This window comes from Phyllobates terribilis, unplaced genomic scaffold (assembly GCF_046119375.1).
Source record: "Phyllobates terribilis strain yellow unplaced genomic scaffold, ASM4611937v1 Scaffold_4__5_contigs__length_816908805, whole genome shotgun sequence".
In the NCBI taxonomy this organism is placed as follows: Eukaryota; Metazoa; Chordata; class Amphibia; order Anura; family Dendrobatidae; genus Phyllobates; species Phyllobates terribilis.
The window spans coordinates 492,792,270-492,804,390 of record NW_027362764.1 but is presented as its reverse complement, the minus strand read 5'-3'; the positions used below and the strand labels follow the sequence as shown (position 1 = coordinate 492,804,390).

Sequence of the window (12,121 nt, the reverse complement as noted above, 5' to 3'; positions counted from 1 at the left end):
GATTTGCAAAGTTTCATAACTTTCCATGCTGGACAAAAGTATATAAAAAAGAAAGTTTAGTTACTCTTTAAGAGTAATTGAAAAGAAAAATCAGTGGTGATGTTAATAGCAGTAGCCTAATAAAGTGCATTTCTGAACCTGGATGTCACAGTGATGTTTCAATTTGTGGTTTATTTGTAGCAATAGAAAAATACAAGTCTTGTAATGTTTGGGTCCCAATGGGACCTTCGTCAGACAATCAGGTTGCCCACAGAATATGATATATAGAAGTAAGCAGCTCGGAGTAAAAGCACAGTATAGCGCTAGGGTTAATGCACTGTGGCTACAATTGTATTTTGGGGATTTCTATCATTAAACCATAAGATGAATGCATGGAATAGTTCTTTTGTCTGTATGACAGGTAACTGTGGCCATAATTTCAGTCTAATAAAATTTGACATGATTCACTTTTAAATGGGATTGAAAGTGCTGCAGTACTAGAAACAGCCACACATACAAGAGCTGCATTTAGTTATTAAAAAGTAATCTATCATCAGACCCATTGTTTTCCACATTTTTTTTTATTTTCAGCAATGTTATTTTTCCATATCACAATCTGTATTAAAATTTTAAAACAGAAATCTTATAGGAGCTGCTGAGAATAGGCCATCAATATTTGATTCTTTGAGATCCAACCTCTTGGTCCTCTGCTCATCAACCAAATCTTAACCAAATGTGAACACAGACACACTGGCTCATTTACAATGTCCTGCAGCTCAGTCCCACTCATTTGTTAAATAGATAACTGTCTAATATTTTTTTTTTACATAAAATCATGTGAATTTCTACAAGGAAATTCAAATAGATACAATTTTATAAACATTTCTGTAAAAGTTCATCATTTTTTTTCTAGGTTCTGCAGACTTTATTCTATGCTGTGACCTTTCTGACGGATCTGCTCTTTCCAGTAAGAGGGATTAAGTTAGTGAAGTGTATTACCTATTGCCGAGACCTTCTCTTCTCGGTCCTGGCTTTTCCGGCAGCAACTGTAAGTTTCAATCATATAAAATGTATAGTGATCCTCTCTTGGGATTAGCATCAGTGTCAATCATAATGTAGCCAGCAGTACTTCTTTATTGATACATTGATGTGCCGTTGAGAGTCTCTTGTTCAAGGCCTCAAACTTATAGGGTAACTGTCGTTTTATAAAAGTTTTTATATATTAAAGAAGCTGCATAGTTTCTCCAAGTACTAAGACCCCCACTGATCGGTCAAAACATCACTGTGAAGTCCGCAGCATTTGTATGAGCTGTGTGCACAGAGTGTTCTATTGGCTCAATAGTAAGTCTATGGGTCCGCACACTCACTCTCACAGAGCTGTATATGCATCCATTGACTTACTAATTACCCTGTACACTTCTCTGTGCACACAGTTCATGAAGGAGCTACGGACTTCAGAATGGTGTTTTTACCGATCAGTGAGGGCCTTAGGTCCCTGGATCCCCACCGCTCAGTAACACTACGCAGTGCTTATAGTATATATAAACTTTTATCAAATTATAGTTAACATTTAAAGGGAATCTATCAGTAAGATCAGTCCTCCTAATCCATCTATATGAGCACGCAGGTCATAGAAAGTTGAATAAAATTATACGTGATATCTGTGATCCGATATTTTATTCCAGAGAAATCCACATTTTTTCAAATATGCAAATAAGCTGTTAAGATCTATGGGCCAGACATAAATCTCCCTGATAACTTGCCGGCAAAGCTTATTTTAAATGAAAGGTGGCATTACCAGTAACACCTAGATCAGGAGAGCAGACTGTCAGTCATTACATGTCTCACACTGGTATCCCCCCCTTTCAATGAACATAATCTCTGGAGGGAGACTGTCTCGGATCTTAACAGCTCATTTTCACATAAAGAAAAACGTGGATTTCTCTGTAATAAGATATCGGATCGCAGATATCAAAGTGTCATTATATTAAACTTCCTGAGACCTACATACCTATATAGACGGCTTAGGAGGGTTTATCCTACTAATAGATTCCCTAATAAAGATAAGAATTACTGCACTATTACAAACATGCATACATCAGTGCACATATTCTACTGCAACTATATAACTAGCAGCTAGCTTATGATTTGTGATGTTGTTTCACTGTTTTTTTTAGAAACATGACTGGGAGGCTTGTGATATTCTGTGTAGAGAAGTCAATTGCCAAAAAGTGAGTGGGCCTTAAAAAGCAATACAGTTGTTTTGCCAAGTAAGGCCTGGTTAGTGTACTACATGGTGACCTAGCAAGTGACCTGGGCTTGATAGAGCATTGTTGTGTAGGAGGTGGGCCTGTGAGTGTTCTGTGTGCTGCTCCTTGACTGATGAGGTCTGAAATGCGTCATCAGCTGACATAGGGCTGTGGGAATTGCTCAGCTTGTAAGGCAACCGGAAGGGGGTAAGAGGGCTGTACTCAAATCAGAATTAAGGTTTTATTCTTTTTATTTATTTTACTCACTTATATAACACCATTACACAGCACTATAAAAGCTCCATCATCACTGTCCCATTGTGGCTCATAATTTAAATTCCCTATCAGTATGGCTTTGGAGTGTGGGAGGAAACAGGAGGACTCCGAGGAGACACAGGTAAATATGAGGAGAACATAAAAAACTCCTTGCAGATGTTGTCCTTGCTGGGATAGGAACCAGAAAGCCCAGTGGTGCAAAGCAACAGTACTAACCACTGAGCCACCGTAGTCTCATCATGTAGGGGAGTTAAGAAATTCCCTTTGGGTTGATAAAGACTACAGTAAGGTCTGATTGCCATGTACGCTTGAGATGTAGCCTAGTAGTACAGAGTGTATGTGGCTACAAATGAAGGAAAATTGTCTGAGCATCTTGTGGAGTGATTGTCTATTGGATGTAACTGTGTTGGAATGTGTGGTAGACCGAGATCTTGGAGATTAAATCCTTGAGAAAGAGAATGATGACAAAGAGATGAAACATAACACAGAGAACTGTGAAGTTGAAACAAAACTCTTGGAAATGTAGATACAGTGACACATGGAGAGGTTAGGGTTGAAGAGACAGAGCACTAAGCAAAGGGTTTGTGTGAATGACTGACTCCTGAAATTGGCAGGAACTGGAAGCATGGAGTGAGACTATATGAAACAGCACAATGTTGGTGTGGCCTCCATGAAAGAAATAGAGATCAAAGCCAGAGAAGCACATTTATTGTTCTGCGTATACTCAGTTTTGTTTGTTTTGGAACATTCAAGGATAATCCCTCGTTTGAGCACTGAAACCATTACACATATTGTGCCTACTAGAGTGGCAGTAATCGATACGCATGGTGCTCTACTGTGTTTGCTGTTTTGTTTAGTAAAGTTAAATTATCTGAATTTATTTGGCCCACAACTGACTTCTTTATTTGAAGGCAACCTCTAGAAAACCCAACTTTAAAGGGTCTCCAGTTAATTATTATTGACTGAAAGGAAATCAAATAATTTAGTTTAATTCTGGAATATGATTAATGTGACAAGCCAGTGGCCAGCATGCTTGTGTAAAGAGGACGCATGCTGCATGGAGGTATATAGCATATCACACCCCAAACCTTCTGATAACACTTCATACTAGATAAAGATGGCCATGACAATCTTTATTAAAGTTTTTTTTATCAAAACCACAATTTTAATGATTAAATACCTTCATAAGATATTTCACCAAAATGTAGTTTCCAAAGTTCAAAAGGTTGAGCCAAAGGCCCAAACCATCAGATTAACTAATAATTATAAAGTACGGAGGGATGGGAGACATAGATCCGTTCTTCAGGACAGGTAAGCTAATAAACTCCTATCCCTAATACTCCTCTTTTAATACGGTATCAGTACATTACATGTGATTTACTTAACTCAGTGACCTACTGTTATCAAGGCAGATGCAGCCCGCTGCAAAATAAGCTTTAAATGTCCAAACAGAGACTCAATCACCTGCTGTCACTACCTTAAAACAAACTACCCAACAACCAAGTGGAAAACCCGGACACTTTTGGTAGGAAAATCTCCGTGCAAAACTGAAGATATAACAGGGATTCACCTGTGTGTCCAATATTCCAATGTTGATCTCACATTATCTGGTTATCTGGGATCCTCCCATGAAATATAGATAGAGAAAACTGTAAAACAAACATGTCCTAGCACCAACAAACATAGTGCATTGAAACAAATAGCTGTTTAGGACCTTATATATGTCGACATTTCTGTTGCAGGTTTTTAAAGGGATACATGATTAAAGATATCACACATTTCACATTGCAAAACTGATTAAACACGACTAAACAAAGTATTTTCATCTGCACATGCACAGGCATGTGTGTGATTGCTTATTTTGTACACTATAAATTGGATACCTTTAACATATAACTTTTTTTCGGAGGGTGGGGTGATAAGGGGGATAGTAACTGTTTTGGGGCTTTTCTTTTGGGGATCATATTCCTTGCCAACCGCTACACCGATGCCTCCACCCTGTGCCAGTCATTGCACCGGTTACCCATCCGCTACAGAGTTCAATATAAACTCATCACCCTCAAAGTGCTCCATGCTTCAGCACCACCCTACATCTCCTCTTTCATCTCATTCCACCAACCTATCCATTCAGCTAATGACCTAAGATTAACATCCTCAATCGTCTGAACCTCCCACTCCCGTATCCAAGACTTCTCGCGTGCTACGCCAATTCTTTGGAATGCACTATCCAGGTCGCTTCATTTAATGCCCAATACTCCCAGTTTTAAGCGTGCCCTAAAAACGCATTTCTTTAGATTGCCCTATCGCCTCACCACACTTGTCTAACTAAACCTGTTTTTTCCATACAAAATGTCCATCCAAATCAGGACCCTCGTATCATCTGTTCATACACTCCCATGTACTTAATAGACCTTTATGAGTGTACTTGTTCACATACTGGTTGGTTCATTCAGCATTATGTGATTACCCTATTTATTACATTGATGGTTGACCATACTATACAAGCAATTTTTACCATCCACCTTTCGTGTCTCCCCTATTTCCTCATAGATTGTAAGCTTGTGAGCAGGGCCCTCACTCCTTCTGGTATCTGTCAATTTATGTGACTTTTGTTATTCTGTAATGTCTTTTATTGTCTGTACAATTCCCCTTTAAAATGTAAAGTGTTGCTGAATATGTTGGTGCTATAAAAATAAAAAATATTATTATTTTTATTTTGTGGCATTCACTACATTGTATAAATGTTGACGTGAGCTAGCTCTGATACTGACCTTTGCAGCAAGGTGTCTGCTGAGAATCATAGAATCATAGAATGGTAGAGTTGGAAGGGACCTCCTGGGTCATCTGGTCCAACCCCCTGCTCCAAGCAGGATTCACTTTATCATCTCAGACAGATGTCTGTCCAGCCTCTGTTTGAAGACGTCCATTGAAGGGGAACTCACCACCTCTCGTGGCAGCCTGTTCCACTCATTAATCACCCTAACTGTCAAAAAGTTTTTTCTAATATCTAATCTGTGTCTCCTCCCATTTAGTTTCATCCCATTGCTTCTAGTCTTTCCTTGTGCAAATGAGAATAAAGATGATCCTTCTACAATGTGACAGCCCTTGACATATTTGTAGACAGCTATTAAGTCTCCTCTCAGTCTTCTTTTTTGCAAGCTAAACATTCCCAAATCCTGCAACCGTTCCTCATAGAACATGGTTTGCAGACCAGTCACCATTCTGGTCGCTCTTCTCTGAACTTGCTCAAGTTTGTCTATGTCTTTTTTAAAATGTGGTGCCCAAAACTGTACACAGTATTCCAGATGTGGTCTGACCAAAGAGGAGTAAAGACCGATAATGACTTCACGTGATCTAGACTGTATGCTTCTGTTAATACATCCCAGAATTGTATTTGCCTTTTTTGCTGCTGCATCACACTGTTGACTCATATTCAGTCTATGATCTATTAGTATACCTAAGTCTTTTTCACATGTACTGTTGCTTAGCTCTATTCCTCCCATTCTGTATATGCTTTTTTCATTTTTATTGCCCAGATGTAGTACTTTGCATTTTTCCCTGTTAAAAACCATTCTGTTGGTTGCTGCCCACTGCTCCAGTTTATTTAGGTCTTTTTGAATCCTCTCTCTCTCTTCTCTAGTATTAGCTATCCCTCCTAGCTTTGTGTCATCAGCAAATTTAATCAGTTTACCCTCAATTCCTTCATCTAAATCATTGATAAAGAAGTTGAACAATACAGGTCCCAGGACGGAGCCCTGTGGTACCCCACTTGAGACATTCATCCAGCTGGATGTGAAGCCATTTACAACCACCCTTTGAGTCCGATCACTAAGCCAGTTATGAATCCACCTAACATTGCCTGGTCCATTGCATACTTGGTCATTTTTTCAATAAGGATGGTGTGAGATACTTTGTCAAATGCTTTGCTGAAGTCAAGATATACTATATCTACAGCATTTCCCTGATCCACCCAGTCAGTGATTCTGTCATAGAAGGAAATTAAGTTAGTCTGACATGACTTGTTAGTTACAAACCCATGCTGACTCTGGTTAATCACTTCATTCTTATCCATGTACTTACATACATGTTGTTTAATAATTTGTTCAAAGATCTTTCCTGGTATAGAAGTCAGACTCACCGGCCTATAGTTCCCTGGGTCCACCTTCTTCCCCTTTTTGAAGATAGGAACAACATTTGCTCTTCTCCAGTCTTCTGGGACTTCTCCTGTTCTCCAAGAATTTTTAAAGATTATGGAGAGTGGTTCTAAAATTTCTTCTACGATCTCCTTCAGTACTCTGGGGTGTAATTCATCTGGACCTGGAGACTTGAACTCATTTATGTTAGCTAAATATTCCCTCACAATCTTTCTGTTTACAGATAACTTGGATTCCTCTATTCCTTTAAAAGGACAGTGAAGATCAGTTGATGTTACATTTTCTTTCTGAGAGAAAACTGATGCAAAATAGGAATTAAAAAGTTCAGCCTTCTCAACATCCTCTCTTACCATTTCTCCATTTTCATCCTATAAAAATCCTATAGCATCTTTGACTTTTCTTTTACTTTTGACATACCCCCAAAATCCTTTTTTATTGCTTTTGACATCTCTTGCAAGCCTTAATTCATTGTCAGCTTTAGCTAACCTGATACGTGCCCTACAGGATCTGCAGACTGCATTATAATCTTCTTTAGATATGCCTCCCTCTTTCCATTTAATAAACATTTCTTTCTTTCTTTTTAGCATGTGTTTAAGTTCTGTGTTCATCCATCCTGGTTTCCTTAAATGCTTCCCATTCTTCCTACTTTTCGGGATTGTTAACGATTGTGCTTTGAGAATCTCATTTTTAAAAATTTCCCATCCTTCCTGGACATTTTTGTCCTTAAGGACATCCAGCCATTGGATCCCTCCAATTCTCTTTCTGAGTCTCTTAAAATCTGCCTTTCTAAAATCTAACCTTGAAGTTTGAGTCTTCACATGTCTTTCTCCTCTAGTTATCCAAAATTCTATAATAGCATGATCGCTGCCTCCTAGGGTCCCAGCTACCTTTACCTCCTCAACCATTTCCTCCCTGTTTATAAGGATTAGATCCAAAGTAGCAGATCCCCTTGTTTTCTCCCCTACCTTTTGGAAGATAAAGTTGTCAGCAAGAGAGGATAAGAATTTGCTTGACCTGTTAGTTTTACTTGAGAGAGATTCCCAACAAATGTCTGGATAGTTGAAATCTCCCATGACCACTACGTCATATTTTTTGGAGAACTTGGTCATTTGATACATAAAGAGTTCATCCATATCTTCAGCTTGCCCAGGTGGCCTGTAGTAAATGCCTACAATGGTGTCCTTTCCGTTGTTCTCTCCTTGTATTCTTACCCAAACAGTTTCCACAGAACTCCCAGTCTCTGAAGCTTCAATCTCTGTGCAGATATACGCTTTTCTAACATACAATGCAACACCTCCTCCTCGTTTATCAAGTCTGTTTCTTGCAAATAAGTTGTATCCTTTTAGCCTTTTATTCCAATCATGTGTATCGTCCCACCAAGTTTCAGTGATTCCAATGACATCATATTCCTTTTCCTGCATTAGTAGTTCCAATTCTCCTTGTTTGTTGCCCATGCTTTGTGCATTTGTATAAAAACATTTTAGTTTGTGATTGGTTTCTCTTCCTCCCATATTTTTATTATTTAAATTGTTTTGTCTTTGTTCTTCTTTTCCACTTCCAGTAGCAGAGATCTCAATAGTATTTGTCAGCTGTATGGCTTTTTCTGGCCTTTTGCTTCCCTTCCCACATTGTTCTAGTTTAAAGCTCTTCTGATGAGTGTAGCAAGGCGACTTCCAAATACATGTTTTCCAGTCTTCGTAAGGTGCACCCCATCTCTAGCAAGTAGTCCATCGTATAGGTAATTCATTCCGTGATCCAGAAATCCAAATCCTTGTTGACGGCACCATCGACGTAGCCAGTTGTTCACCTGTAGAATCTTATTCCACCTCATTGTTCCATGGCCATCCACTGGGAGGATGGATGAGAAGACCACCTGCGCTCCCAATTCTTTCACTTTCTTGCCTAAGTCTTCAAAGTCACTGCAGATGGTTTCCAGGTCCTTTCTTGCGGTGTCATTTGTCCCCACATGTATTAGCAGGAATGGGTAGTGATCTGTAGGTCTGAAGAGTCTTGATATCCTGTCAGACACATCTTTAATTTTTGCTCCTGGAAGACAGCACATTTCTCTTGAGGTTATGTCTGGTCTGCAGATAGCGGCCTCTGTTCCTCTTAACAGGGAATCCCCCATGACCACCACTCTCCGTTTTTTCTTCACAACATTCTTCTTTCTCCATCCAGGAGGATTCTGAGGGCTTACAAGGTTATTCATTGCTGGCAAAGTCTTATTTTGCTGTATTTCTTCATGGTTCTCCTGCGTGAGAGCCTGGTACTGGTTCCTGAGCAGTATGGGTGCTGACTGCCTCTCGATCCTCCTGCTTCTCTGGGTCACATGCTTCCATTCCTCTGTTTCGTCAGGTGCAGTTCGAATTTCTTCTCTTTCTGAATCATGAAGAGATAATTCTGCTCTGTCTAAGAACTCTTCACCTTCCTTAATGATTTTCAAGGTAGTTAACCTCTCTTCTAGATTTCGCAACTTTTCCTCCAACAGGGACACAAGCTTGCATTTCTGGCATGTGAAGTTTGGCTTTTCCACTGGCAAGTCTGTGAACATGTAGCAGGATATGCAGCTCACCAAATGGCTCCTGGACTCTTCCATGTTCTTATTGTTAATGTTCTGAAAACAGTGAAAAAAGCTTAAAAAAAAAGCTTCAACCGGCGCGCGGTTTACCGATGTCCTCTTTTCAGCTCCAACAGCCAAAATCCAGTGTTCTTTGAGCTCGCGGAGACTCTTCACTTACCCCAAAATGCAGTGGGAATATGCAAATTATCTCCTCAGGACTCCTCCCCTGGTTTACCGATGTCCTCTTTTCAGCTCCAACAGCCAAAATCCAGTGTTCTTTGAGCTCGCGGAGACTCTTCACTTACCCCAAAATGCAGTGGGAATATGCAAATTATCTCCTCAGGACTCCTCCCCTGGTTTACCGATGTCCTCTTTTCAGCTCCAACAGCCAAAATCCAGTGTTCTTTGAGCTCGCGGAGACTCTTCACTTACCCCAAAATGCAGTGGGAATATGCAAATTATCTCCTCAGGACTCCTCCCCTGGTTTACCGATGTCCTCTTTTCAGCTCCAACAGCCAAAATCCAGTGTTCTTTGAGCTCGCGGAGACTCTTCACTTACCCCAAAATGCAGTGGGAATATGCAAATTATCTCCTCAGGACTCCTCCCCTGGTTTTGACTGCACTTCCTCGCTCCCAAATGTATGGCTCTTTGCTTTAAGTCCAATCCATTGGTACATTTATGGTGCAGGGTACAAGGGGTTAGAGAGCACTTATAATCTGAAAATTACCGTATTTTGCGGATTATAAGATGCACTTTTTTCCCCCAAAATTTGGGAAGAAAAAGGGCGTGTGTCTTATAATGCGAACTTACGGTTTTACCTGGGGGGTGCGGCAACGGTTCGGGGTCCCAGAAGTTGGTGGCGGCTGTGACGGTAGCGGGGCTTTGCTGCGGGCCCCGATGGTGGTGGGGTGATGCTGCAGCCCCGTCCTCAGAAGCCGGCCGTGAGCAGAGAAAAGGTTCCCTATCCCATACATAGCGCTGTGCCTCGGAAACATGGCCGTCGGAGCATGCGCAGATCGAGATCTCGGGAGACTACCTCCGCTCACCGCCAGCTTCTGAGGACGGGGCCGCAGCATCGCCCGACCACTATCGGGGCCTGCAGCATCTCCCCGCCACCGCCGCAGCCAACACCAACCTCGGCTCATCGCCGACGTCTGAGGACGGGACCCGCAGCATCGCCTGGCTCCTGCCTCCGCCGCCAATCTCTGGTATGTGTGACCTCCGCTCCACCACCGCTGCCCCCCAAGTGAAAAGGATTATAAGGCGCACCATTTTATTTAAAAAAAAAAACGAAACATTTTTTCCTATTTTGCACCCCAAAATTTGGGGTGCGTTTTATAATCCGGTGTGTCTTATAATCCGCAAAATACGGTACATATTAATTACACATTTTAAAAAAAATTATTCTCCAGCTGTCAGTAGATCTCTTTCTAGAGACTATTTGTTTTTTTGCCACTATTTTGACAGCTAACTCCCATTATTTAAACTACTTTGGGACCATTCCTATACTTTAAATTTCTTGGTGTTTTCCTCTGCAGTGAAGTTCTTACACGTCACTACAAAGTAAAGAAGCTGCATGCAATTTTCAGACACAGCTGAATTCCCAATAGAGAAGACAGGGATAGTTTATTACTGCCTCATCCTTTTAGATAACTGTTGCATTGAACAAGCATTATGTATGTGTAGCACCCCGAGGGCTCGGCTGCTACAGGGGTATTGCACCTCAAACCAGAGGTGTGATATTCCACTCCCGGGTAAGGATGGAGTGTGGACCAGGACTCAGTAAGCTGCATGCACCACACACACCCCATTTCCGAGGAACAGACCAACGGTGCTCCCACTAGACAGAGTGCAGGCACGACAGCTTCTGTTCCTGGCTGGAGTGGGGAGGGGGGTGGAAAACCCAGTGGTGTAGGAGCAGATAGGGGTGGGTCTCTGGGCATAGGTAGGAGCCCATTGGTTGCTAGTCACCTGGGCTCGGGTGTCAGAAGAAGGTATAAAAGGTGGGCACCATCTTAGATCAGTGTTCAGTTCAGGCAGGAGGAGAAGAGGAGAGGAGCTCAGCCAGAGAGGGCTGACAGGGAGCTGTGGCTCAGTCTGGGCCCAGCTCCAGAGGCAGGCCTGGAGTGGAGGCCAGAAGCAGCAGAGAGAGAGAGGAGGAGGAACAGAAAGGAAGATAAGAAAGGAACTGGAACAGAGGAGAAAGGAAGCAAAGAACACAGAGAAAGGCCCAGAGACACGAAGGCAGAAGGAACCCCATATGCCCAGAGGAGATACTGGGTGAAGGGTTGGCAGAATAGGGTACCGGAACCCAAATTGGTGGAGGCGACTAATCCTCAGCCAAAACCGGAAGTTGTGACCACATCTTGGTGCGACCCCTCACTACATCCACCAGAAAGGCATACCGCATAGGGTCAGGGAAACCGGGAGAGGTTTCGCCAACAGAAGGCCCGAGGAAGCTGGACAAAGGTGGGTCACTGGTGGGGACGGCCAGTAGAAAGGAAGAGAGGGGAGCTCTGAACCACGCTCTGGAATTGCCTGGGAGTTGACCGAGTCCCTCACCTGGTGGACGCAGCACGGCTTGGGCAGTCATCGCCTGCAGCATTGACCTGAATAACAACCGTGAGTAAAGCTTTGGAAACTGCAATTACAAGTCTCTGTGTTTCATCGCCGCACCAGCACCATCAGTACTGGGACACTCACACCATCACTACCACCATCATCCACATCAGCTGCCCTGAGGCCATACTCCTCCCGTGGGGAGTTATCCCATACTCGGCTGCGCAAACAACATCAGCCTCAGCGGTCTGCAGCGCAGCGGCGGTCCCCACTGACCGCAATCCACGGGTGGCGGAGTCGGACACTTATTCCAATACAAATAGACTGCCACTGGTTTGACCAC

The 12,121-nt window shown here is 42.2% G+C and overlaps 1 protein-coding gene across 1 annotated transcript in view; it reads left to right on the top strand.

Annotated features, from left to right (window-relative positions):
• ADTRP (androgen dependent TFPI regulating protein) overlaps nt 1-12,121 on the top strand; it is a 185,887-nt gene that overhangs the window by 109,603 nt on the left and 64,163 nt on the right. Inside the window, exon 2 of the mRNA XM_073676684.1 lies at nt 893-1,027. Coding sequence (XP_073532785.1) covers nt 893-1,027 — 135 coding nt within the window. The remainder of the gene's footprint in view (nt 1-892; nt 1,028-12,121) is intronic.